Source organism: Lolium rigidum, unplaced genomic scaffold (assembly GCF_022539505.1).
Source record: "Lolium rigidum isolate FL_2022 unplaced genomic scaffold, APGP_CSIRO_Lrig_0.1 contig_32828_1, whole genome shotgun sequence".
Classification (NCBI taxonomy): Eukaryota; Viridiplantae; Streptophyta; class Magnoliopsida; order Poales; family Poaceae; genus Lolium; species Lolium rigidum.
Genome location: NW_025900215.1, coordinates 54,102 through 81,697, shown reverse-complemented (window position 1 = coordinate 81,697; position 27,596 = coordinate 54,102). Strand labels below are relative to the sequence as shown.

The window sequence follows — 27,596 nt, the reverse complement described above, 5'->3', positions numbered from 1 at the left end:
CTTGCTCGTCGTCGCTCGCGGCTCGGGTTGCCTCGACCACGCCCGTCGGGTGTTCGTCCATTTGCCTCGCCGGCCATGGACTCGGACGAAGAGGAGGAGCAGATGTTCGTCGAGCTTATGCAAGAAGAGATGGCGGCAGCCGCCCAAGACGACGAGCACATGATGATCCTTGGTTACTTGGCAAGCATGTACGCCGGATCGGCAACTCGTCGGCGTGGTGGGTCGGCACGAGGTCGCCGGAAGTGCAAGCCGAGACAGCGAATGGAGGGCTACCGCATGTTGTACGCCGACTACTTCGCCGACAATCCATTGCACGGTGAGACTGTTTTCCGGCGTCGTTTCGGGATGAGCGAAAGCTATTTCTGCAAATTGTGTATGCCATCCGCCACTTTGATCCCTACTTCGGATGCAAGGCGGATTGCACCTGGTTTGGTTGGATTTTCGTCACCGCTGAAGTGCACGGTGGCTATGAGGAGGCGGGCGTATGGAGCTCCCGGTGATACTGCAGATGACTATCTTCGGATGGCGGAGTCCACCGCCCTTGATTGTTTCTACCGGTTCTGCAGGGCCGTCATAGCAGTGTTCGGGGACTATTACTTGAGATCACCCATCGTCGAAGACACTCGGAGGATCCTTGCAACAAATGAAGCTAGAGGTTTTCCAGGGATGCTTGGAAGCATTGACCGCATGCATTGGCAATGGAAGAATCTGTCCGTTTGCGTGGCAGGGAATGTACAAGGGTCACAAAAAGGCTGCACCTGTGATACTTGAAGCGATGGCTACCCATGATCTTTGGATTTGGCACTCTTTCTTTGGTATGCCTGGATCCAACAATGACATCAACGTCCTAAACCGCTCCCCGGTCTTTTCCAAGCTTGTTGAGGGTCATGCTCCCCGGTGGACTATGTGATCAATGGTCGGCACTACAACAAAGGATACTACCTTGCGGACGGTATCTATCCAAAGTGGGCAACATTTGTGAAGACGATCTCCAACCCTAGCACCCCCAAACTTTGCGAGTTTGTCAAGAAACAAGAAGCTTGCCGAAAAGACGTCGAGCGAGCATTTGGTGTCCTACAGCAGAGATTTGTCGTCGTCCGGTTCCCCGCTATGACTTGGTCCAAAGATCGGATGTGGGAGGTGATGAACTGCTGTGTGTGCCTACACAACATGATTATTGAAGATGAGCGAAAGCATCCGGTTCCTCCGGCCGAGCAAGAAGCACCATATGAGAGAGAGGGTCCTCTTGCACGACCTAATCACTGGGTGCCTCCATCATGGGCCGCCTTCATTGCTATGCGCCGGGAGATTCGAGACTCTACAATGCACCAGCTGCTCGCAAGATGATCCGGTGGAGCACATATGGAGGCTCCGAGGCAACGCCAACGCCGACGCCAACTAGTCCTGTCTTAATTTGTTTGAGCACTTGTTAAACATTGTACCGTTATCGCCGAATTTGTTTCAGCAATTTTCGTCCTCTTGTTTGCCGAACTTGTTAAATTTTATGTTGAATTTGTTTGAAATATGTCAAATGGTCGAGGTTGGGGGTTTCCTGCCGGGGGGACGGCTGGAACTTCGGCGCTCCCCACGCCAAATCTTCATCCAATCCGGACGAAAATTTCGCCGGATTTGGGCGTGGGGAGCCCAAACGAGTGGGGATGCTCTAATGCGGCACGGTGGCCGACTCCGTTCAAAACTTTGAATCCTCCGGAACGTGGCAGTACACAGTAGTGACTAGTGAGCCCTGCTCTGCTCTGCCCGGCGTGCAGCAAAAGTCGCCGACTCTGTCGTCATGGCAGGATCCCCTCTCCGAGGAAAAAAGCACGAGCGGGTCACACACACACACAAAAAAAAAGCACCCGGCACGCACGCCGCACGACGCCATAATTGGTCCATTCGAATTTCGAACGCCGCCGGCCGCTCCCCTCTCCTCCCCATCCATCCACGCCAAACTACACACACACCAGACCGGCGAGACGAGACCCGAGCCGAGCGGCGGCAGCGCGGGACGCAGCACAGCAGTCGGAGATGAGGAAGGCGGCCGCGGCCTCGCGCTACGCCTCCTACGAGTCCCAATCCCCCTCCCCGTCCCCGCGCCGCGCCGGACCCGCACCCGCCGCCGCCGCATCGGGGACGCCGGTCCAGCAGAGCCGCGCGCTGGTGCCGGTCAGATCCGGCCGCGCCGACCTGCGCTGCCAGGCGCCGCCGCAGCCGCACGGCAACCTCGGCTCCGTGCTCCGGAGGCTCATCTCCATGGACAAGAAACCCAGCTCCAAGAACCTCCTCCCCGTCCCTCCCGCCCCCGCGAAGAACGGCGGCGGAGGGGGCAAGCTGCCGGCGCTGTCGCGGAAGCTATTCCAGAAGGCCCCGCCGGAGGGCAAGCGGAAGGCCCTCACGGAGGTCAAGAACAGCGGCAACGCCAACACGCGCACGCTCGCCACGGTGCTGCGCAGCGAGCGGGAGCTCCTCTCGCAGAGCAAGGAGCAGGAGGACGAGATCGCCGCGCTCCGCCGCCAGCTCCACCAGAAGGACACCGAGGTGTGCACATAGAGCTCCCCTTCCCCTCTCCACTCTCCCCCGCACCAGTCCGTGCCACCAATGGCCCGATGCAGTACGAACCAACAATCTGTCGGCTTGTTGAGCAGGTCGAGCGGCTCAAGGACCTGTGCCTGCGCCAGCGGGAGGAGATCAGGGCGCTCAAGGACGCCGTCCTGTTCCCGGACGCGCAGCCCGACCGCCACGTCCGGGACGAGATATCGACCCTCACCGGGCAGATCCAGTGCCTTGCCGAGGAGCTCGCCCAGGCACGTCCTTCACGATTTTGGGAAGCTTCAAAATGGTATCTTTCAGTGCCAATCTAATGCTCGTCTGCTGTCGTTTCACTCTGAGCAGGTCAAGGCCGAGAAGAACACATCAAGGTCATGTTTTGATGATGGATATTGTTCCTCCCCAAGCACGCCTGTGCTTAACGAGGAGACTGCCTTCTCTCTGGTATGATTGTTTGCTCTACCATTCATGATCATAACCATTCTGCTGAAACGATTGAGCGATGTCTATGCTGTTGAGTTGTTTGCATACTGTGCTTCACGATTTTATTAGATTTTGCGTATATCACCCTGTATATTAATTTTAGATTATTTTTCTTGAATTCAGCCTTATGTTCCATGCTAAAATTTGTAAAGGGGACATATAATTTCCACTATTAAATGACCCTATCAAAGGTTTAAGAGCCATTAAGCTATATAAATGACCCTTTATATCAGGGTAATACCTTTACTTTGGAGTAAATGGCCTTTTAGGACGAAGGATTTCTTCAGAACCTTACTGTTGTATTATCATGTTTCTTGTAAGCACAAAGATTAGTTACTTTCATAATCTATTTTATTTTTTCACAAGGTAACAGGACAACACAAAAACTGGGAAAACTTTCTTACTTATCAGTTCACACCATGCTCTCATTTTCTCATGGACTTTGATGACTTAATCAGAATTCAGAACTACACCTCAGATCTCAATAGAGATATGTCAGAGTAACTTTATTCTACTGTCTAACCTGGTGTGAAAATACCTGCACAACACACTGTTAACAGCTTCCTAATTGTTCTTTAAGTTGTTTTGACTTATTTCATATTTTCAGTCCATGCCCTTTATTCTTCCAAAGTAATATGTGAAAACCCTTTTTACACTGTCTGTAAAGACAGTCATTTACCTATGTTTCATGGTTAATTTGGTTTGTTAGTTTCAGAATCCAAGTTCTGACTCTTCTAAAGCTTTGTTGCTGCTGCAATTTGCAAACTATCTTTTGCAACAACAAAAAAAACATAAAACTCCCAACACAAATGAATCTTACATGGCTGCATGGGCTACCTATCTACATACCTGCGCATACCAACTTATTAAACATATAATCTCACTTCGCCTTGAGTGACTGATGATATCCATTCTTGCTATTCGCTGTCATTGCAGGAGTGCAGCATCGGCGAAGCAGAGACGCCGAACTGTGGTAGCCCTGACGAAATGTTCGTCAAAGATCTTAATCCCTGCCTGACCCCTTTCTCCAAGAGCAGATCCGAGGTATCAGGGCCAGCTTCAGCACAATTTCCATCCATCTTTTCCCCTCAAGTTTGTGCTCAAGCTGCCAAAGCATATTCCTCACCTCAACCATGAACTTTGCCAGGAGTACGAGGAATCCTTGAGCTCCCAGCGCAGCAACAGCAGCAAGGCCAGGCCGGCCCACCACCTCTCCTGCGGCTCGAGCCGAAGACCGATGTCGAAGAGCTCCGATCACCACAAGCCTACCTCAGGCACTGGGAGTAGCAGCAAGCGGCGAGTGCACAGATCCGACCAAGACAAGATCTACCAGAACCTATTTTAGTTTAGTCATGAATCGCCCAGAGATTGTGTGTGTGAGAGTTGTGTAATAACGTTGCTATGTGTGTGGTGTGGGGGTGAACAAGCAACGGTCATTACGATCTTGGTTGTGCTTTGGTTCTTGATGGTTGATAGCTGTCAGATGTATGAACCCTGATGGTTTGATGTTTCTTTCCGGAGAAATTCAGGTGTAATTTTCACCTCGAGATTTCTGAATTGTGATGGACGAGAAAGATTTCTAGACTGAATATTTCGACAGCTAGTCTCAGAATTTTGGGTAAAATATTTTGACAACTAGTGGCAGAATTCTGGACCAAATATTTCCCTCTTCGTCTTGAACAGAACGGGTTGTAGTAGCACTGAAGTTTCAAAGGGACGGCGAGAGTTCCCCTTTGTCTGGGCACGGACAGACGACAGCCGTCCGATGTCCAAGCTGGACGGTCCAGATCTGCCGCCGCCAGTATACTAGTCCGACTCAACTACTCGGTCTGATCTGTAGCTGTCCGGCGCTCACCAATGGTGGTCGTCTTCTCCCCGACTCCCCGCCCCAGCCAAATCCCAAACCTCGCCGCGGCGCAGATCCCCCAAATCCCCCAGCCCTAGTCCACGCTCCCCCGCTCGGATCAATCCCCCCCGAATTCGATTCAGCTCGGATGCGGCCAGCGGCGGCGTAGCGGAGCCCCGGCGCCGAGCTAGGGTTAGGGTTTCGAGGGGTTTGCGAAGCTAGGGTTTGGCCCCCGGACCCCGCCCGCGATGGGCCGGTCTCGCGGGGTGCCCAACTCCGGCGACGACGACACCAACCACAGGTCCCGCTCGCTGCTCTGCCCCCTTCGCATTTCGCTCTGCCTTGGCTACTAGCGCGCGAGCGAGTGGTGTAATGTAATGCGCGGCCGGTTTTTGCTGCAGGTCGAAGCGGAGGAGGGTTGCGTCGAGCGGGGATGCGTCGGACTCCCTCTCGGCGGCGTGCGGGGGAGCTGGCGACGGGAAGAAGGCGCTGTACCACTGCAACTACTGCAACAAGGACCTGTCGGGGAAGATCCGGATCAAGTGCTCCAAGTGCCCGGACTTCGACCTCTGTGTCGAGTGCTTCTCTGTTGGAGCTGAGGTCACTCCGCATCGGAGCAATCACCCCTACAGGGTCATGGTCAGTGTCCTAGCTTAGCTTGGTTTTCCTACTTGCCCACTGAATTGCAATTGGTGCACAAATGCATGCTTAACTGATTAGTGTCCAGAAGCAGCAGTAATAACCACTAGGGTCGAAGAGCAATCGAGTGATACCGCAATGGACTTAATATGCTGTTAATAACTTTGCCCCTAAAGCGTAGCATTCCACTTGTCATTTGGAATAGTAAATCTTTGGTGATTGCTACTTAGTCAAAAAGGCAGGACGCAAAAAAAATGCAGTATGAGTATGTGACACCCCAATGCCGAATCATCCCACACAAACACTATCTTTGCGCAATCCCATTGCACTCATGCTTCTATTCATGTTTACTTGGATACACTTATAAGCGTCCTTTAGCAGCACATGCGTTAACTCAGATTATATGTTTGGTTCTACATGGTTAGATAATCAACTATCTCTATTGTAATTGTCTATATGCGGTTTACTACATGTGCGCCCAGGTCATCCTGGAGACAGCTCTCATAAACAAAGAGAAGCGGCAAAAGAAAACAGTTTCTACCTTAGAACTTTAAATATTTATTAGTAAGTTGCATGCTTTAACTCAACTGAAATTATGCAACAGGACAACCTATCTTTTCCACTAATTTGTCCAGATTGGAATGCAGACGAGGAAATCCTTCTTCTAGAGGTACTTTCAGTGTCCATTTGTTCTGTTCATTTCTGACTTGTGGGTTCTGACTGCTTACCTGTTATTATTGAAGGGCATTGAAATGTATGGTCTGGGAAACTGGGCTGAAGTTGCAGAGCATGTTGGTACCAAGGGCAAGACACAATGCATTGATCATTATACAACTGCATACATGAACTCACCTTGTTATCCCCTTCCGGTAATCATTTTGTCAACCTGTTAATTTGTAGAGTTGAAAGTTGATACCTAATACAATACTACCTCATCATTGTAGGACATGTCTCATGTTAATGGCAAGAATAGAAAGGAACTTCTCGCCATGGCTAAAGTACAGGGTGAGAGTAAAAAAGGTGAGCAGTGATCACATATTTTTCAGGTGATAAAGAAAATCTATTTAGGCTGGAACAGGATATTATATGTTTTTCTTGAACATCTGAGTATTAGATCTTCTGGTGAGCGTAAGCTGGGTATGTATTTTGAAGGCTGACATACCTTACTACATATATTAATTGGTCGTGGGTGTGTGATGTTAGTGTCTCAGGTGGTTTAGCCGTTTAGGTTACATTACTTACATAGTTCTGGTCTTCAAGAATTCTTTCTATATCAGGATATTTAGTACTAGCGTTGTTTCTTTACTTCTGATATGTTAGCTGTTAATAACTATGAGCTAAATACCTGTGCTTAACTACGGATCAATAAATTAGATTGTCTCAGCATGTCAACCAGCTGTTCTTGTGCTCCATGGCACACTAGGCATGGTCTCATCTCTCGTTCAAGTCCTGTGTCGTGCAATTGTGGGCTTTTGTGGGAAACTGGGAGCCATTACCCTATATTTGTATTTTTAGATTTGGAGTCAGCGGATAAGGGATATGGACGCGGATCTTTCTTTCTTGTGGCATGCTGTAAATTACCTCAAATAGTTCTTCCAAAATCGTTGCTGCAACATCTTTTTTGTAGGGATCAAAGACAGTTGTGATTGATTAGCACCACTCCAAGGCTTCAATAGAGAAGTTTCTTGTTTGGTAATTAATGGAGCTGTTAGAATGTAAAATGAAAAGAATCATGTAGACATTGCTAGTTCACGGGTTTAAAGGCGTTGCTTAGGCGTGGCGACGCTTAGGCGTCAAGGCGCCCGCCCCCCCTCTGCCTTGGAAAATCGAGCGCTTTAGGCGCCTAGGCGTCTAAAGCACCCGCCTAGTCGTTGCTTAGGCGTCAGGGCGCCCCCAACCCGCTCTAAGACGCCTTGACGCCTTCAAAACCATGCATATGAGAAAAAAGCATGAAGGATATTGGGAAGGCTAGCATCCCACATCTCCATGTTTATGGGTTACGTGGGCCTTGTCGGCTGTTCATTGTTTTCTTTTCTAGTTTTATTGCTTCAGTTTTCCGGAGGTACAGCGGTCCGAGCCAGTTAGCTATATATAAGTCGTTACTGTCGAATATCAATACTATATGTACATGTATGGGCCCCTAAATGGCATGGGCCTTGCTGTGGTGTAGGGGCGGAGAGTGAACGAACGACCACCAACTCAACATTTCATAAGTAGGAAAGAAAATGTGCCTGAATGCACAGAAGCACAGACATGAACACAAGAATCCACACAAATGCATGAGCTAATATAATGAAATAACAGAAACCTCCGGCAGGACACTATTCTGTCGGTAATGACTCTGAATGTGAGGATGCTAAGAAGTACTTTCTGCCCTGAGTAATGTCCTCCCTTACATAAAGAAGAATGACAGTAAAGACTTGATATGATATCTCACTATGTTTGTTTGTATATTTCCTCTTTCTATATATAGGAATTCCAGTGTTACCAGGGGATTGGACTCCTAAGGATGAGTCTCCATTTTCTCCACCCCGTGTCAAGTATGCTATTCTTGCTCTAGAATATTCATAACCATGCATCTGAACTTTGCAAGAGGTTAGTTACCAATTGTTGCCTTGCATAGGGTGGAAGATGCACTTCTAGAAGGTCCAGCCAGTCGATCACCTTCGCACATACCTGGTAGTATGTCTTCTAATTTGACTGATTCGATCCTAATATTTGTTTGTCCAGTCTCATTGAACATGATCCGGATTATGCTAATGCAGTTGAATCTGCTTCAGGTGCAAATAAGAAAGCTTCAACTGTTGGGCATTTCAAAGATGGTGCTAATCTAGCTAAAGTTGAAGGTACAGCCATAAATAAACTATCCATGGGTGATCAGATGGATGCATTAGGGTTATTTTCTGTTTTTCATTCATCATCAAGCATTGCCTTCATGTCAGTAAAGACATCCCTTTGTTGTTCTCAGATTAAGCGAAAATAAGACACTACTTAGCATGGCTTCCTTTCCCAAGTTGTTCACCTTTGTGATATGTTTGATCAAGTTTATTACCCTTTTAAAGAGATGACTTTACATATACAATCGTGGTCGGAAAAACCATTTTCCCTTTTATTTTAGAATTTTGTATTATGATCAAAATAAACCAAAGACAGATCTCTAGACAATGGTATCTGGAGTGTTTAGAAGCAAATCCTTTTTATTTATTTTACCATAATGAAACATACGTAGTTACGTACGCCGCACCTGTATTATTTCTTCAGATTCCTGCAATATCGTATATTGAATATTGGCCTGTTCAATTTGTATCTGCCAGATGGTCATATGGATAGAAGTATCGGCGTAAAAAAGCCCAGATGTTCTGCAGAAGAAGGGCCTTCGTTGACTGAATTGAGTGGATACAATGCAAAGAGGCATGAATTTGACCCAGAGTATGATAATGATGCTGAACAAGCACTTGCAGAGATGGAATTTAAAGAAACTGATTCAGAAACCGATCGTGAACTGAAGCTACGTGTGTTGCGAATTTACTTGTCAAGGTTCGTCAACTGCAAAGAATGTTTGTTCGTAGTAAATAAAAGTAAATTCTGTTGTTGCAGTAGTTTATTCCTCTGGTTTGAGAAAGATCATCATGGCAACATCTTCTTATTGGTTCCTACTAATTAATATTCAGATGAAAAGGGCTCCATGTTTTTAGTGCTTAAGCTGCTAGTTGACTTGAACAAATGGTTCTGTTTGCATGACTTCATTAAAAGCTGCAACAGACCTTGCTGTTTAATAACCAATGAGTCTGCTAGAAGTTATAGAACCTTTTTATGCTTCTCATCCTTTTGATTATTTTCCACCATAGGCTTGATGAAAGGAAAAGGAGAAAAGAGTTCATATTGGAAAGAAACTTACTGTACCCTAATCCTTTGGAGAAGGATCTTACAAATGAGGACAAGGAGGTTTACCATCGATACAAGGTCTTCATGCGTTTCCTTACTAAGGAGGAACATGAAGCCCTTGTTAGGAGTGTTATTGAAGAACGGAAAATCCGGAGGAGGATTCAAGAGCTTCAGGTGTTCTACTTTTCCCCAAAGTTTTGGGCACATGTCCATATGTTTAGCTTGCCATTTTCTCTTACTACATTCAGATTCTCAACTAAGCAAACAGAATAGTTACAACTCGCTGTTACAGCATTTTTTGTGTGCAAGAATAATTCCTTACATTACTTTATTTTGTTCATGCCAGGAATGTCGTTCCGCTGGATGCCGTACACTGGCTGAAGCCAAGATACACATCGAGCAGAAGAGGAGAAAGGAGTATGGTATGAATGCTCAAAAAGCGAAGGAAAGTGGCCAGCTTATTCCAACTACTAAAGCAGTACACAAAACAAACCGGCCTATGAAAATTGAGACAGATGGGAATTTGGATCTAAAGAAAGGCAGTACAATTTTGGATTCTGGTGGTAGGGATTCTCCAAAGACCACAGGACATACAACCGCTAAACAATGGGATGATTGGGATATTGTTGGTCTTCCTGGGGAAGAGCTATTAAGTGCCAGTGTAAGGGCATTGCTTGTTTCTTCTTGATGTCGCCATTTACGTATTTGTGTAGCTCGGTAGAATAAACAAATGCTCTTCTTCTCTATTTCAGGAAAAACTTCTGTGCTGTCAGAACAGATTGCTACCTAGTCATTATCTGAAAATGCAGGAAGTGTTGATGCAGGAGATGTTCAAGGGTAGTGTTGTCAAGAAGGAAGATGCTCATGTATTATTCAAAGTTGACCCTGCCAAGGTCGATACAGTTTATGATATGGTGACGAAAAAGCTGGGTAACAACGAGGAGGCTCCAACCGTTTAGTCACACATTTGGGTAGTGCCTGGTGTAAACTCCCCCCAGAACCAACTCTTGGTTTCTCATTTGTAGCATGATCGAGACTCAAGGGTAAGAATGGAGGCTATACTTACATTGACTTGGCTGTAGTGTTGAATTGAAATTCGTGCAAGATTTCCAAAGTACACAATAAGGCGTCCGAGCCAAATTGTAAAATTACAGTGGGAATGTGTAGCGTGAGTTTCCATTGCTGTTCAGTTTTAAGAGGATAGTTTGTCGTTGCTGAGAGTGTACTGTGTCTGATGATGCGACATTGCCTTGTTGTAGGGTTTAGGGTCTGAAATGATGTACCATGTATGTAACCATTTGTTCTATTTCGTGACATAGTTCAGATACCAGACTTGAAGTATTACAGATATTCCTGTTACCAAATTCTTGTTGAGTGTTCATTCAAGCTTATAATTTTGATGATCCGTGTTCATTGAGATTCTGTTTGTTTGTTTTGTTAAGTTTGATCTTAGCTTCTCTCTTTGTGGTGTTGATTTGTGTATACTTGATTCGTTGTGCATATGCAGGGGAGTGAAAAGATTTCCAGTTCAGTTATAAATAAATATTTGCTGTAACTTTTACTAGGCAAGTTTAAAAAATGAAGACACTTTTGTCATGTCGATTCTGCGGAAAGAAAAGCAGGCAGTAGTTAGTTGTGTGCTCGTACTGGGAGTGAATGCCGAAGCGAATAGTCAACAGTGCTTGATGGCGGCTTGTGCATCGTGCTGTGCACGGGAAGCTGGTTGGCCGCTGAAGGGTGGGTAGTTGGCATGTGTGTTGCGCCTTGCGTCCTCCCGCTCGCGCATCAAAATCACTACGCTGCGCAGCCAGACCGCCATCAGCAGTGACGCAACAGAGCCATGGCCCCTCCCTCCTGGCTGCTATAGCTAAACCACCACCGCTGGTGCGCGCGAGGCAGGCGGAGAGACCCACGCGAGGCGTACAAGGCGAGGCGCCGCAGAGCGAGAGAAGATGGTGTCGACGGGCGTGGTTGTCGCGGCGGCGGTGGTGGCGGCGCTGGCGGCGTTCTGCGGGACGGACCCGCTGCGGCTGGGCAGCATGGTGGACTTCCCGGGCTTCGAGGCGCACGTCGTGGAGCTCCCCGACGCGGCCGAGATGCCCCCGCACGCGGACTCCGCCGAGCGGCTCCGCGGCGCGGAGATCCGGTTCCGCGGCGAGGTCCAGGGCCCCGAGAGCGTCGCCTTCGACCCGCGCGGCCGCGGGCCCTACACGGGCGTCGCCGACGGCCGCGTCGTGCTCTGGGACGGCGCCCGCTGGGCCTACTTCGCGCACGCCTCCCCGAACTGGACCGCCGACCGCTGCGGCGGGCCCAAGGCGTCGCCCATGGAGTACCTCAAGGACGAGCACGTCTGCGGCCGCGCGCTCGGCATCCGGTTCGACAGGAGGACCGGCGACCTCTACATCGCCGACGCCTACTACGGGCTGTGCAAGGTCGGGCCCGACGGCGGGCTCGCCACGCCGCTCGCCGTCGAGGCCGAGGGCGTGCGCTTCAACTTCACCAACGACCTCGACCTTGACGCCGATGGCAACGTCTACTTCACCGACAGCAGCGTCCTCTACCAGAGAAGGTCCGTCCGTCGTGCCCGATGCCCTTATCCTGTCCTCTGTTTCATTCAGCTTCAGCTTCATCTCATCGTATTGGTTTGTGGTTGCACACTGTATTGTATCCGTTGCCTCACTTTTTACTACAAACTTGAGCAGACCTGCTGATTGAAAAAATTAGGACCTTATAACTGCCTCTAAAAAAAGACACTATAATTGGAAGCTTGGTTTGTGGTAGCTTGATTTGACAGTTACAGTGGTAACTGATGTAGCCATAGACACCATGGTATCCTCTGAGGACTTTTGAAGTTCGGACTGCATCTGTAGTATCTTTCTGAGGAAAGTTTAGCAACTTTTCGTAATGATTTGCATGGTGCTTAAAGCGAATGCACCATTATGCACGTGAAGGTGGGTGGGATGGGCCTGAAACTTTTTCGTATTTTAATATTTTGCTATTGTTCCTCCTTAGAATTCTATACGAGTAACATATTGCTTTCGGAAAAGGAAGGCACTAGTAAACTTTGAAGCAACTGAAGGACCTGTCGCCGTAAAATGCTTGCTTCAGCAATTCTGCTCTAGGAGGCACTCACGAGAAACAGAGGAAGTGTGCAAAGCTTTATCCTCATTTTTATGCTTAAAAGATTCTGTTGATGACCTTTATTGACATTTTTTTCGTTCTTATGACAATTTACGGGTAGTCCGAGAGATGTCAGGCTGGATGCTCTTGATCATGTAGATGTGCTGGCGTAGGAAAAGGAAGGCACTAGTAAACTTTGAACTAATTGAAGGGCTTGTGTGCTGTGAAATGCTTACTTCTAGTAGTTCTGCTCTAGGAGATACTCGTGAGAATTACTCTGTTTCTCTGCAGTAATTAATTAGTAGTGTGGCAATTCATCTGCAGGAATTTCTTGGTCATGTAGATGTGCTAGCGGTGTTGGAACTAATTATCAGTGTTGCAATTCATCTGCAGGAATTTCATGCAGTTGGTTTTCGCCGGAGATCCCTCGGGCAGGCTCTTGAAATACGACCCGAAAACAAAGGAAACAACAGTTCTTCACCGAAACCTGCAATTTCCCAATGGGGTGAGCTTAAGCAAGGATGGCTCATTCTTCGTCTTCTGCGAAGGATCTCGCGGAAGGTTCATATAATCTTCTCTCCATTTGGTTCAGGGACTCCCCCAATTCTACTGCATAGTCACTGATTATTGTGCCATTGCTGAGACAGGTTGAGCAGATACTGGCTGAAGGGTGAGAAGGCAGGGACCGTCGATCTCTTCGCCATCCTGCCTGGATTCCCAGACAATGTGAGGACCAACGAGAAAGGCGAGTTCTGGGTAGCAATCCATTGCCGGCGCAGTGTCTATGCCCGGCTCGTGAGTCGCCACATCCGGCTGAGGAAGTTCCTGCTCAGCCTCCCGATCCCCGCAAAGTTCCACTACCTGATGCAGATCGGCGGCAACCTGCACGCGCTGATCATCAAGTACAGTCCTGAGGGGAGGTGCTCGACATCTTGGAGGATACGAAGGGGCAGGTGGTGAGGGCTGTAAGTGAAGTGGAGGAGAAGGATGGCAAACTCTGGATTGGATCCGTTCTCATGCCCTTCATTGCGGTCTTCGACTATGCCAATGAGTCCTAGCTGCCCTGTTTTGCTGGGGTCAAAGAGTTGAGATCCACGAACGCCATTGCACACGCTTGTTGCTTGATCCAAATAAATTTGGTCTTTTAAAAATCTAGAATGGCTTGATGTTTCAGACTTCGCCTAATGGTTACCGTAACTCCCGGACAGTTTTAATCTGATCTTTTAGCACCTCACTTTTCTGAGTCCATATTTTGTAAGTTTGTTACTCCCTCTGATCTATATTACTTAATTTAGTGTGTGCTTGTTTCAGCGATAAGTAATACGGGTCGGAGGGGGTAGTTGTTTCTGTTTGTTTGTCTGTTTCAATTTCTGAAAAGAAATCTGTCTGTCTGTCCACCACCAGTGCAAGTTGTCAAGCATTGACCGAATCACTGAATCATTTTCTTTTGTCGCTGTTTCTCCTCCATAATAATAATAATTAATTTTAAATATCTTATGTGGACTTGTGATGTTTCTCTTATTACTAGTGTAGTATTAGTATGTTGTTGAGTTCATGCTTTTCTTATGGATGCTAGTTCATTCATGCTTGAGATATCATAGGTACAAAATAAACTCATACTTCTTGTACAAGGTGGTAGTTAGTTCATGCTTTTCTAGTTTTTTTTCATCTTCATGACTTGCACATTATATTCTGTCTTTTTTACGTATATTCTTTCTTATATATAGGCTGATTGGCATATCACATGATAGTAGAAACCTATCACCACATTTGTTGAACCAGAGACTCTTGGAGGTTTAGAGTTAGCTGAGGTATTGGAGAAAACCAAACATGTTTATTGGGTTAGTCTATTTTCTTTTCAACCATAGAGCATTTGATAATCGGGAAAACCTAGTTACAGGTGTTACACCTGTGACCTCCCTGTGTGGCACGGGGAGATTTGGGGAACGTGTCTCAGGGACAGACCACACACATGGCATTGGTAGGGACAAGCGACCCCACTTGTCTTGGCATGCAGTCTTGTTGTATGTCGCTTTCTCTTGGAAAGCTAATGCTACAAGGAGTGCTAGCTTATGAGAGCATGGATACAATCAAAAATAAGAATATGTGGAAAGAAGGATATTGTGCAGTAAAGTTGGAGATGCATAAAGTGTATGACCGAGTGGAATGGATTTTCCTAGAAAGATTGTTTACTCGCCTAGGTTTCTACAGTGAGTTTGTTGATCTTATAATGGCATGTGTGTTAAAGTAAGGTATAATGATCAGGAGAGAGAATGGTTTACACCTACTAGAGGTCTCCGTCAAGGAGATCCTTTGTCACCTTACTTATTCTTAATTTGTGTAGAAGGATTGTTTAGTGCATTGGCTCATAGAGAAGAGGTTCTTGACATAGAAGGCGTTCGGGTGTGCAAGAATACACTAGCAATATCTTATTTATTATTTGTTGATGATTCTCTAACACTTATGAAGGCGAATTTGACGATGCAACCTCATTGAGACAAGTTCTGGAGCAATATTGTGCAAGTTCGAGACAAACGGTTAGTGAAGCTAATGGAATATTTTCTGTAGCCCTAATGTGAGAGTTTACGTGAAGGCTCAAAGAATTAAATATCATAACTGAAGTAATTTCGAACAAATATTTGGATCTTCCTTCAGTGGTTGGTCTTGATCGAACTAAAAGTTCCATCTACCTGATGGAGAGGGTAATTGAACGCCTGGAGGGTTGGACGGAGAAGTTGTTATCTTTGGTAGGCAAAGAAATTTTGCTGAAGGCTATTATACAATCTATTGTTGTTTATGCTATGTCAGTTTTTAAGATCCCAAAATAATTGTGTAAGGAGTTAAATGATGCTATGTCGGAATTCTGGTGGCGACACATAGAGGAACACAGAAAAATGAACTAGTTTGGTGGAAAATGTACATTCCGAAGAAATCAGGTGGCATGGATTTTAGGGATCTACATGCTTTCAATTTGGCTTCATTTGCAAAGTAAAGTTGGCGTTTGATCACTAGTCCAGATTCTCTACGTGCTCTAGGGATCTACATGCTTTCAATTTGGCTTTATTTGCAAAGCAAAGTTGGCGTTTGATCACTAGTCTAAATTCTCTATATGCTCGTGTTCTGGAAGCTAAATACTTTCTGAATGGTAGTCTTCATAAAGCTGGTCCAAAAAGTGGTTCTTCGTATACTTGGCAAAGCATTGTATCGGGCTTGCACACATTCAAACGGGGTCATATTTAGAGAATTGGTTCTGGTACAAATGTGAATATCTGGGAGGATCACTGGATCCCTACAGGCTCCACACGTTTTTTTTTGTCTAGTAGAGGAAATTGTTCATGTCGAACAATGGAGGAGCTCATAGACCCGATCTTAAGGGTAAACTTCTTGAGCTATGAAGTTGAACGTATTTAAAAAATTCCTTCGAGTGACAAATTAACATAGGACTTCATCGCTTGGCACTACACAAAAACCTATACTTTGTCAGCGAGATCTGCATACCATCTAGAATGGAAACATCAATTTGGTGCTAAGATTGGAAGAAGTGATGGGCAATGCTCTGCTAATGTTAACCCTGTATAGGAATTTTTGTGGAAAATACAAGTGCCTAGTAAAGTTTTGATTTTCTTGTGGAGAGCACTAGACGGAGTGGTTCCAGGGAAATCAATTCTAGCGGAGCGACATATTCATGTGCATCGTGAATGTCTAGTTTGTCAGCAAGGGCCGGAGGATATTAAGCACTTATTATTTACTTGTAAAAGAGCGAACCAAGTCTGGAAGAGATTGGACCTTGAGAAGGTTCATATATACTCTTATCTCCATTTGGTTCAGGGACTCCCCCAATTCTACTCTACGGCCTATTAGTCACTGATTATTGTGCCATTGTTGAGACAGGTTGAGCAGATACTGGCTGAAGCGTGAGAAGGCAGGAACCGTCGATCTCTTCGCCATCCTGCCTGGATTCCCAGACAATGTGAGGACCAACGAGAAAGGCGAGTTCTGGGTAGCAATCCATTGCCGGCGCAGTGTCTATGCCCGGCTCGTGAGTCGCCACATCCGGCTGAGGAAGTTCCTGCTCAGCCTCCCGATCACCGCCAAGTTCCACTACCTGATGCAGATCGGCGGCAACCTGCACGCGCTGATCATCAAATACAGCCCTGAGGGGGAGGTGCTCGACATCTTGGAGGACACGAAGGGGCAGGTGGTGAGAGCTGTAAGTGAAGTCGAGGAGAAGGATGGCAAACTCTGGATAGGATCCGTTCTCATGCCCTTCATTGCCGTCTTCGACTATGCCAATGAGTCCTAGCTGCCCTGTTTTGCTGGGGTCAAAGAGTATGAGATCCACGAACGCCATTGCACACGTTTGTTGCTTGATCCAAATAAATCTGGTCCTGAAAAAATGTAGAATGGCTTGATGTTTCAGCCTTTCCCTAATGGTTGTCGTACCTCCCGGACATTTTTAGTCAGATCTTTTAGCACCTCGCTTTTCCGAGTCCATATTTGTAAGTTTATTACTCCCTCTGACCTACATTACTTATTTACTGTGTCTATTCGCTCGTTTCGGCGATAAGTAATACGGGTCGAAGGGAGAATCTGTTGGTTGTCCGTTTCAATTTCTGAAAAGAAATCTGTCTGTCCAATGGAGAGTGTTAACTGTCCACCACCAGTGCAAGTTGTCAACTTGTCATCATTGACTAAAACACTGAATCCTTTTCTGTCGTTGTTTCTCCTCCATAATAATAAGAATTAATTGTAAATATCTTATGTGGACATGTGATGTTTCTCTTATTATTAGTGTAGTAGTATGTTGTTGAGTTCATGCTTTTCTTATGGATGCTAGTTCATTCATGCTTGAGAAATCATAGGTACTAAATAAACTCATACTTCTTGTACAAGGTGGTAGTTAGTTCATGCTTATCTAGTTTTTTTTATTCTTCGTGACTTCCACATTATATTCTGCCTTTTTTACGTATATTCTTTCTTATATATAGGCTGATTGGCATATCACACGATAGTAGAAACCTATCACCACATTTGTGAACAGGAGACTCTTGGAGGTTTAGAATTAGCTGAGATATTGGAGAAAACCAAACATGTTTATTGGGTTAGTCTATTTTCTTTTCAACCAAAATCCAGCTACGGACACACGGCGACACATGGCGATTCGAGAAACGTGTGTTATCACCAGAATTTGACCGGATCAGAGGTGGGCCGCGATTGAAGATGGGCTTGAAGAATATACATGGAAGAAGTAAATGAATCGGCCTTATATACCAAGTTTGGGCTAGTTTGCCCGTGTATCTGTACCATAGTAGGATACGTGTCGGTTAGATAGAGTTTGGTCTCGTGCCCGGTTGGGATTATTCCCACGTTAGAGAGTCTACGGACTATAAATATGTATCTAGGGTTTATGAAATAAACAACAATCACGTTCACCACAAACCAATCTAGGCGCATCGCCAACTCCCCGTCTCGAGGGTTTCTTCCGGGTAAGCATCATGCTGCCTAGATCGCATCTTGCGATCTAGGCAGACTACGTTTATTCATCGTTCATGCGTTGCTCGTATCGAAGCCTTTTTGATGGCGAGCAACGTAGTTATCATAGATGTTTTAGGGTTAGCATTGTTCATCATATCATATGCTATCGTCGTGCAACCCTTAGGCATCTAGCCGCCCTTACACCTATCTTGGGTGTAAGGGCGGCACCCGCTTGATCATTATTTAGTAGATCCGATCCGTTATGATTGCTCCTTGTTCTTCAAGGATTAGTTTAATATCTGCATGGTTAGGCCTTACAAACGGGTTGAAGGATCCGAGTGGCGCGTAGGGTGTAGTTTGCTAGCCCTAGACAGGATGTTCCGAGGATCAACTTCGTGTTGGTTTTTAGGCCTTGTCTAGGGTCGGTTTACGATCACCGTGCGTGGCCGCCGGGCTCAATCACGAGTAGGATGTTCCGATTATGCGGTGAAAACCCTAAATCGTAGTAGGTCGTTTTAGCTTTGTTTTGATCAAGCGGGACCACCATCCGATCGTACACCTCGTACGCATCATGGGTGGATCGGCTCTTTGAGCCGATTCACGGGATAACCCGAGAGCCGATCGAGGCTCGTATTTAATGTTTACGTGTATGCCATGCGAGGAAACTAAGCGAGGCACATCCAACACCTTCCGACCGGGTATAGGTCGGGTGGCACGCCCTGCATCAGCATCGGACGTGCGTGCCGAAGGCTTTGCGGGCCGTCGCTCGGAGGGACCGGGGCCAGCCGCGAGTCCTGGGAGATTCCCGGCTCTACGGTGTTGCCCGTCGCTGCCCGCCGGTGGGTTTCGACCGCAACACATTACGGCACGCCCGGTGGGACCATCTTCGACATCAACCGCATCGCCATCTACATCTGAGATGGCGGAAGGCACTCCGATCAAGTACGAGGATCCGACCGATGAGCTCAAGAAGAAGCATGACGAGATCAAAGCGGTCCTCGAAGCCGAGCCTCATCGGCTCTTTTCACGGAACCCGTTCACATGGCATCGGGTGGAAAGGGTTCTCACTGAAGGCGCGCTCGATGGAGTGGACCTATCTACCCCGTCGGGAAGAACGCACCGGATCGGCTGCGTCGGGAGATTAACTTCATGGTGGCTCATTCGCTGCACCGCCATTCCGAGAGCTCGGTGAACACTTTGGAGCGTGTCGCTCTGCGCGTGATCCAGGAAATCATGAGCCATCGGTATTCTCCGTCGGGACCAGCTGCGGGGACTCACCAAGGAGAGATGCCACTCCGGTCCCGTCCACCGCTGCCGTTCGCGTTGGCAGCACCAGAAGTGCCGAGTTCATCGGCATACGTCGTCTACAAGATCGGTGGTGACCCTAGTGACTACCAATTCTTGCATGAGGCGCCTAAGGAGATCCCTCACGGATACACGTGCGCATACGTGCCGGACTGCGATGAACGGGCGCCCTCGAACCAGGCTGCAACAGCAGGGACTTCCGGAACAACAGGAGGAACTTCGGGAACTGATCTTGAGAAGCAGACGTGGCTAGCTAAGTATGCCACTCCGACAAACCTCCGAGGCTCAGCTCCTGCGGTTGGCTCGGAGCTGGAAAAGCAAGCATGGCTGGCTAAGTATGCCACCCCGGCGAATCTTCGGAGTTCGACGCTCGCGGCCATCACCGCGGATCAGATCTGTACAATCCTAAAAGACCGGTTCGGCATGATGCCGAAAAGGAGGACAATCGGCTATTCCAAGCCGTACCCCAACGAGTACGAGTTGATCCCGCTACCACCCAAATATCGGCTCCCCGATTTCACCAAGTTTAATGGATCGAGATGGTTCCAACTCCATCGAGCATGTGAGCCGATATTTGGCACGGCTCGGGCACGATCTCGGCATCGGACGAGGCTGCGCGTGAGGTTCTTCGCACGGTCCCTCACAGGATCGGCTTTCGGGTGGTACACATCGCTGCCACCAGATTCAATCCGGACTTGGAAGCAGTTGGAAGAGCAGTTCCACGTACAGTATCACTCAGAGGCTTCCGAGGCCGGCATTGCCGATCTAGCACAAGTACGACAGAAGCGCGGGGAAACGGTGGCGGAATACGTCCGGCGCTTCAGGACCGTTAGGAACCGATGCTATTCGGTTCATGTGAGTGAAAAGAAGCGATCGAGTTGGCGGTGGTGGGTCTCTCATCATCGATCAAGGACGTGGCCTCCCAAGCAGACTACCCTCCACCGGCGCACATGGTGCGAAGGCTGTCGGCATATGAACGGCGCCACCCGGATGTTTACCGGGATAAATTCAAGCGTGCGGTGGTCCTGGTTGAGGCGGATGAAGATGAAGGTCGTTGCGGGAGATCAAGAGGTAGCGAGTGGCTGAATGGACTCGGGGGCAAGCCCCGTGTCCTGTAAATGGGTTAAGCCACAAGGTCCTCCAAAAGGGTTTGACTTCGACGTGACCAAAGCTGAGAAAATTTTCGACCTCTTACTCAAGGAGAAGCAGCTAAAGTTACCCGAAGGCCACAAGATCCCCACGGTGCGGGAGCTGAACGGAAAGCCATGCGCAAGTGGCATAACACGTTCACCCACGCCACCAACGACCGCGGGGTGTGGCGTCGGCGGGTCCAAATGGCGATAGAACAAGGGCGGCTAATTTTCAGCCAGTACGCCATGAAGGTCGACACACACCCCTTCCCCGCCGTTAACATGGTGGAGTGCACTTACCACGGAGGGTGCCAGCCAGGATTCTCGTGCAATATCAACATGGTAGGACTTGGGCACCACTCTGGTAAGGACGGAGATGAGGGCAGCTGCTCTCATAGCAAGGACACATAGGAAGCCGCTCCACGCGATCGGCTCCGTCACGATGGCAAGCGCTACATCACAGAAGGAGAAGTGAGGAACGTAAGATATCAGCGACCTCTCTCTGATCACCTCCTCAACAAGTATGTGGGTCAATATGACCAACGCCGGCGATGCAATGACGATGATGAAAGAGATCGTCTGGCTAGGGACGCCAGGAGACATCGTCGGCATAATCGCGATGAGGAGAGATATGAGCGCCACGCCAAGGAAAAGTCGAGAGAGCAAGACGACGTGGATAGGCACTGGGACTGCCCCTTCTTCGGTACACTGCTGGGATTCAGGAATGAGCCGATTGCCTACAATCGGCAAGCTCGTCCGGAATGTAGACAAAAGAAGAAGGATGCAGCTAACGTGTCCGTGTTCAAACGTCTAGGGCCTCTCCCGCCTCGGAACAAGCACGATGAGTCCTCTCGGGTAGAAGATCTCGAGGAACTAGAGGACGATGATGAAGAAGAAGACAAGTATCATCGGCCAAGGTGGTGCTCTGATGGGCTCAGCCGTTCCCAAAAGCGAAGGGTTCAGCGGCTACGTGGTTTGGAGGAAGCCGAAAGGTTATACCTGCACACGTTGAGGAAGGCGCGGCCTGATCTGGCCGCTAAAGTTCAGCGAACCCTGGACGAAGAAGGTCGGCCACAAAGGAAAGAGTGGCGCCCGGACAAAAGAAAGCCGATGCTTCGAGACATCGGCTGGCACAAACATGGTGTTCATCCTTCCAACGGAGTTTAGTGCTCCAGGAGTAGACGAAGCACCTGTGGCACAACTTGATCTGCGGCCCACGGCCGGTCATCTTTGAGAAGCCACGAGAAAGAAGCTACGGGCATCCGAAGGCCCTGTACTTGCGAGGTTACATCAATGGGCAGCTCTGTCAACAAGATGCTTGGTGGACACCGGAGCGGCGAGTCAACATTATGCCATACTCCATGCTACGTCGGTTGGGACGCTCTAGCTCGGATCCGATCAAGACCAATGTGACACCGAGCGATTTCAACGGCCAAGCATCCGACGCACAAGGTGTTCGAACGTGGATCCGACCGTAGGAAGGAAAACCGTCCCTACGACGTTCTTTATTGTCAACGAGCAAGAGCACTTACGCTGTCCTACTAGGGAGAGATTGGATCCACGCCAAGCTGTTGCATTCCATCCACGATGCATCAATGCCTAATACGGTGGGATGGAGATGAAGTAGAAGTCGTCCACGCAGATGATTCAGCCGAGATTTCAACGGCTGGCATGAACGTTTGGGAGACATCGGGCCAAGAGCCACTCTCGGGCATCAATTTGGACGGCTGCGAGCGCATCGACGTGACAAAGGACGGGGTTAGGCTGGTTTTATCCACCGGCCTGACCGTGTAACAAGAGCAACATCTATGGACAAACGTGGCGATGCCGATCCATGTGATCGGACCCAAGGATCTATGGAGGAACATTGCAAAACCTTCATCGAGCAAGCAACATGGAGGCCGATTCCAGCAATCGGCCAAAATTATCCTCACCATTCATTCTGCCTGGGTTCAACGTCGATCTAATGGGCAATGGGTTTGCGTCGGCTGATGAGCTGGAAGAAATCCACACTGGTCCTAACAGAGCCGACGTTCACATATAGTGCCTTGGCTAACCACAGAGCCGATATCAGCAGTTACACGGCGAGAATCGGCTCGGGGGGCACCTAATCAGATGAACATGTGCGATACATGTGCAGTGAAACATTGGGGGCCGATAGGAAAAGTCGGCCCGTAAAAAAAAATTCTCATGGTATACAGCCGATGCACGGACATCGACTTTAGAACTAAGGAACAAAGCTGATGCATAGCCATCGACTCTAGTACAAATTTCATGGGATCTACCAGTTGCGCGTTCAAGACACGAGGACCTCCAACTCTGTGTCAGAGGAGTTTTGGCATACGAGACAACCTTGTCAGAGGAGTCTTGGTTTCTAAAGCCGCTGGTGACCATCTGCAGTATTGGCTTTCGACGGAAGAGGGGTGATCGGCTCTGGCTGGCTCTGCATGGTAGCTTTCTCAGATATGATCGAGCTCAGGTCCATTTGTCTGAATTGCGTGTCCTCGTCTCTGTTTTCGCCTTGACTGAGGCTCGGGGGGCAGCTGACCTGGTAGATGCTCTGTTTCTAGAAGCCGATTGGAGTGTCATCGGCTGGTCCTGCGTCGCAACCTTCTTCAAGGATGGTGAGTTTTTGCAGAGGAGGATCACCGGAGCTGGTGAGAGGAATTTAAGGACCCTCGTGAAGGCAAGGGTCTTCCATGTTGTCCACCAGGTCTCAGAGTCATCAGTCGAAGAGTTGAAGGATAGATTGTGAAGGACCGATGCGTTGCCATCGGCTCATTGAGCATCGACTAAATTAGCTTGAAGGAAATCGGCTAAATTAGCTTAAAGGAAATCGGCAAAATCAAATTGGGGGAAATTCTTCATTGATAAACAGGATTTCTTACAAAGAAAGAGCCGATTGCTCAAGGAAGGAAGAACAAAAGAAGGGTCTATTGACCAATCTACTATTACTAGGCCTACACTAGTAGATCCTAGTCTACGGGCCGTCGCTGCCCTCGTCGTCGTCCTCGGAGCTCTCATCGGCACTACTGCCGGTGGACTCCTCGTCGCTGCTCCCGTAGCCCTCTACGGGAGCTTCATCCTCCTCGTCATCATCGGCCGTCGTCGTCATCCCACCAGGTGCGGAGGCGTTTCGCCGGCGGGTAACCCTCGAGGGAGTCGTCGTCGTCTTCCTCCTCCTCTTCCTCAGAAGAAGTGTAACCGTCCCAGGGGAACAAGTCATCCTCGCTTTCCGATTCCAGTTCCCCATCAGCAAGGAACTGGAGATCTTCATCTCCGCTGGTCAGAGACTTGTCGTCCTCGGACCAGACGGAGGAGGCGTGGTCCTCCTGGTCCCACTCCTCTGGTGCGCGTATGTCCTCCGACGTCGGCTCGCGGGAGGAAGAAGACCGGTAGGAAAGACAGGAGGAGGAAGAGGAAGAAGACATGGTGGCGCAGGAGGGCTTTTGGAGTGCTAATGCGAAGGGGATGAAGAAGCGAACTGTTTGGAACGGTTAAATAAAAGGGGATATGGTGGAGATTCAATGCCACAGCAGTTTCCGAGGAAGTGGTGCCCAACAGAAGAAAAAAATTGCCAGGTCACGCGGAGAAGTGGAGGAGGCAAGGCATCATGATGAAGGATACTGCGGCGGTTCTGCTCTGCCACGACATGACCCGACGAAGGAAAAACAGAGTGATTTTGGAATTGTCATTTCCAAAACCAGGGGGGCATGTGTTATCACCAGAATTTGACCGGATCAGAGGTGGGCCGCGATTGAAGATGGGCTTGAAGAATATACATGGAAGAAGTACATGAATCAGCCTTATATACCAAGTTTGGGCTAGTTTGCCCGTGTATCTGTACCATAGTAGGATACGTGTCGGTTAGATAGAGTTTGGGCTCGTGCCCGGTTGGGATTATTCCCACGTTAGAGAGTCTACGGACTATAAATATGTATCTAGGGTTTATGAAATAAACAACAATCACGTTCACCACAAACCAATCTAGGCGCATCGCTAACTCCCCCGTCTCGAGGGTTTCTTCCGGGTAAGCATCATGCTGCCTAGATCGCATCTTGCGATCTAGGCAGCACACGTTTATTCGTCGTTCATGCGTTGCTCGTACTGAAGCCTTTTTGATGGCGAGCAACGTAGTTATCATAGATGTTTTAGGGTTAGCATTGTTCATCATATCATATGCTATCGTCGTGCAACCCTTAGGCATCTAGCCGCCCTTACACCTATCTTGGGTGTAAGGGCGGCACCCCGCTTGATCATTGTTTAGTAGATCCGATCCGTTATGATTGCTCTTTGTTCTTCAAGGATTAGTTTAATATCTGCATGGTTAGGTCTTACAAACGGGTTGAAGGATCCAGTGGCGCGTAGGGTGTAGTTTGCTAGCCCTAGACAGGATGTTCCGAGGATCAACTTCGTGTTGGTTTTTAGGCCTTGTCTAGGGTCGGTTTACGATCACCGTGCGTGGCCGCCGAGCTCAATCACGAGTAGGATGTTCCGATTATGCGGTGAAAACCCTAAATCGTAGTAGGTCGTTTTAGCTTTGTTTTGATCAAGCAGGACCACCATCCGATCGTACACCTCGTACGCATCATGGGTGGATCGGCTCTTTGAGCCGATTCACGGGATAACCCGAGAGCCGATCGAGGCTCGTATTTAATGTTTACGTGTATGCCATGCAGGAAACTAAGCGAGGCACATCCAACACCTTCCTGACCAGGTATAGGTCAGGTGGCACGCCCTTGCATCAGCATCGGACGTGCGTGCCGAAGGCTTTGCGGGCCGTCGCTCGGAGGGACCAGGGCCAGCCGCAGTCCTGGGAGATTCCCGGCTCTACGGTGTTGCCCGTCGCTACCCGCCGGTGGGTTTCTGACAGCAACAACGTGTCCCGCGGGCAGACCACGAACGTGGCACAAATAGGGACAAACTACATGCATACAGTCTCGCCATATGTCTCTTTCTCTTAGAGCTTTGACAATTAGAGCAAGTACAATAAGATACAGTCAGCTGACTATAAGAAATAAAATATTATAAGTTTGCTTAGTTGGAGGAGAGAGATTAGGAGAGAGAAGAGAAGTGAGCTCTTAGAGCAAGAACAATAGTGTAGCCGACAGCCGGCTACAACAATTTGCCACATCATCTATAGTCAACTTATAGCTAGTATGTACAATAGTAAGCTATAGAAGTGTAGTACTTTTACAAATACATGACCCACATTTTAGTCTCACATAGTGCCTAGGAGCACGTGCTAGAGTTGGCTATTAGATATACAATATCGCGAAATGGTAAGATATCTTAGCGAAGAATACCCCAGTTTTCCAGAGTCCATGTCAAGTTTTGTTCGTTGCTTCTCACGACTGTTGCTTATGTTTGTTTGGTTTGTTGAATGAAAAGTGTGACGTTAACTATCAACCTGTGCATGTTGTCATCTCTGATTGAATATGATCGGTGAAAGAAATTCATTTCCGGGAGAAATGGAAACATGTATAGGTGGCTGCTAACCAATGCTACAGATTCAAGCCGGACCTACAAAAAGTAAACGATATCACAAGCAAGCAAGCAGATAAAATACGAGTGACGAGTGTACCATGAGGAGGTGGAGTTATCATATTGCCAGATTGTAGTAATCTCCAATGGCATTAGGTTTAGGGTTCATTAAAAAAAACGGGGGGCAAAAGATTTGCTCCAATCTATTAATTAAGAAGTAGAAGTTTTACATGGATATCATGTATAGTTCCATACATAGAAATACAAGCATCACTCTAGCGGCATCATTTCGCCCAATTTTTTGGCCCCCGCTATAACCCACACACGCCCTTCTTTCTTAATTTTGTCGAACACTACTTGAGGCGGCGCACTTTTGGCGCGAAATACCCTTGCGTTCCATTCATTCCAAACCTCCCATGAGGCCAGCAAGGTGAGAGAAGCCATTGCCTTGCGTCCACCCGCCATCATGTTCCACCAAGCGGCCATGTCCAGGTCCGCCCATTGCGCCGACTGTAGTCCATGCAACCCCATCCATTCCTTGATCAAGCCCCAAAGACAGGTAGTGTAGCGACAATGCACGAGAAGATAATCGATGGTTTCTGTGCACTGCTTGCAAAGAGGGCAAAGCCCACAGTTGGCCCAACCGCGTTTAGCCAAACGATCCGCCATCCAAATCCTATTTTGGTTAGCCAACCATGCGAAAAACTTCACCTTCACACTCGAGATGCACACTCGACGGGGAAGACGAGGGAGAGCAAGTCGACGCCGCTGCCGTTAACTGACCACCACCAGTACAAGTTGTCATCATTGACCGAATTGCTGAAATCCTTTTCTCTCCTCGTTGTTCTCCTCCATATTAATAATAATTTATTGTAAATCTCTTATTTGGACTTGTGATGTTTCACTTATCATTAGTGCAGTATTAGTATGTTGTTGAGTTCATGCTTTTCTTATGGGTGCTAGTTCATTCATGCTTGAGATATCATAGGTACAAAATAAACTCATACTTCTTGTACAAGGCGGTAGTTAGTTCATGCTTTTCTAGTTTTTTTCGTCTTCATGACTTCCACATTATATTATGTCTTTTTTACGTATCTTCTTCATTATATATAGGCTGATTGACATATCACATGATAGTAGAAACCTATCACCACATTTGTTGAACCGGAGACTCTTGGAGGTTTAGAGTTAGCTGAGATATTGGAGAAAACCAAACATGTTTATTGGGTTAGTCTATTTTCTTTTCAACCACAGAGCATTTGATAGTTAGGAAAATCTAGTTACATCCATCATACGTGCGTCCTCCCTATGCGGCACACGGAGATTCGGGTAACGTGTCCCGCGGGCAGACCACACGCGTAGCACACATAGGGAAGAGTGAAATCCAGTCTCGGCATATATCTCTTTCCCTTACGGCTTTGACAATGGACGGTTCTTACCACGGTATCATAGTCCATTTTGGTGATGCGACACCATATTAATTGAGGGAAGAGAAGGTTTCTTGCCTAGGGTAATTGCTTGACTCTGCGGATCGTGGAGGTTTGGATGCTAATGTAGTTTACTTGCATGGGTCTGTCGGCAAGGCTGTTCCTTTGGGTGACAAGGTTGTGGCATCCCGTGCATCGCCCTGCTCATGGGGCTCATTTCGCCAAAAAGCTTTGTGAATTCCTCGCTAACCTGGA

At 48.0% G+C, this 27,596-nt stretch overlaps 3 protein-coding genes across 6 annotated transcripts; all 3 read left to right on the top strand.

The window, feature by feature from the left end:
* Nucleotides 1-2,028: 2,028 nt before the first annotated feature.
* Nucleotides 2,029-4,375, top strand: LOC124681051. The gene is made up of 5 exons (XM_047216018.1): nt 2,029-2,538; nt 2,646-2,804; nt 2,893-2,991; nt 3,967-4,122; nt 4,181-4,375. Exons 1-5 carry the CDS (start codon nt 2,029-2,031, stop codon nt 4,373-4,375), a joined length of 1,119 nt encoding a protein of 372 aa, XP_047071974.1.
* A 509-nt stretch (nt 4,376-4,884) lies between these two features.
* Nucleotides 4,885-10,800, top strand: LOC124681052 (transcriptional adapter ADA2). Of its 3 annotated transcripts, none has more exons than XM_047216022.1 (12): nt 4,885-5,177; nt 5,278-5,515; nt 6,120-6,185; nt 6,259-6,384; nt 6,460-6,535; nt 7,989-8,055; nt 8,139-8,194; nt 8,296-8,361; nt 8,830-9,052; nt 9,364-9,574; nt 9,747-10,061; nt 10,153-10,800. In XM_047216022.1, the coding sequence occupies exons 1-12, from the start codon at nt 5,125-5,127 to the stop codon at nt 10,357-10,359; spliced, it is 1,704 nt and encodes a 567-aa protein (XP_047071978.1). In that variant the 5' UTR covers nt 4,885-5,124; the 3' UTR covers nt 10,360-10,800. The 3 variants fall into 3 exon arrangements, with proteins under 3 accessions (XP_047071978.1, XP_047071977.1, XP_047071975.1); XM_047216021.1 differs by having other exon boundaries at nt 8,139-8,197; XM_047216019.1 differs by having other exon boundaries at nt 8,139-8,197; nt 8,281-8,361.
* Nucleotides 10,801-11,180: 380 nt separating this feature from the next.
* LOC124681055 (protein STRICTOSIDINE SYNTHASE-LIKE 3-like) lies at nt 11,181-17,289 on the top strand. 2 transcript variants are annotated; one of them, XM_047216025.1, is made up of 3 exons: nt 11,181-11,969; nt 12,914-13,081; nt 16,412-17,289. In XM_047216025.1, exons 1-3 carry the CDS (start codon nt 11,353-11,355, stop codon nt 16,821-16,823), a joined length of 1,197 nt encoding a protein of 398 aa, XP_047071981.1. In that variant the 5' UTR covers nt 11,181-11,352; the 3' UTR covers nt 16,824-17,289. The 2 variants fall into 2 exon arrangements, with proteins under 2 accessions (XP_047071981.1, XP_047071980.1); XM_047216024.1 differs by lacking the exon at nt 16,412-17,289 and adding an exon at nt 13,168-13,952.
* Nucleotides 17,290-27,596: the final 10,307 nt, after the last annotated feature.

Bases quoted from the DNA above. Each gene is read 5' to 3' on its own strand.
- LOC124681051 (XM_047216018.1), top strand. From the start codon at position 2,029: ATGAGGAAGGCGGCCGCGGCCTCGCGCTACGCCTCCTACGAGTCCCAA. The intron at 2,805-2,892 runs GCACGTCCTTCA...CACTCTGAGCAG, and splicing joins TTGCCGAGGAGCTCGCCCAG to GTCAAGGCCGAGAAGAACAC. The intron at 2,992-3,966 runs GTATGATTGTTT...CTGTCATTGCAG, and splicing joins AGGAGACTGCCTTCTCTCTG to GAGTGCAGCATCGGCGAAGC.
- LOC124681052 (XM_047216019.1), top strand. From the start codon at position 5,125: ATGGGCCGGTCTCGCGGGGTGCCCAACTCCGGCGACGACGACACCAAC. The intron at 6,186-6,258 runs GTACTTTCAGTG...TTATTATTGAAG, and splicing joins AGGAAATCCTTCTTCTAGAG to GGCATTGAAATGTATGGTCT. The intron at 8,056-8,138 runs GTATGCTATTCT...TGCCTTGCATAG, and splicing joins TTTTCTCCACCCCGTGTCAA to GGTGGAAGATGCACTTCTAG.
- LOC124681055 (XM_047216025.1), top strand. From the start codon at position 11,353: ATGGTGTCGACGGGCGTGGTTGTCGCGGCGGCGGTGGTGGCGGCGCTG. The intron at 11,970-12,913 runs GTCCGTCCGTCG...ATTCATCTGCAG, and splicing joins AGCGTCCTCTACCAGAGAAG to GAATTTCATGCAGTTGGTTT. The intron at 13,082-16,411 runs GTTCATATAATC...TTGTTGAGACAG, and splicing joins TGCGAAGGATCTCGCGGAAG to GTTGAGCAGATACTGGCTGA.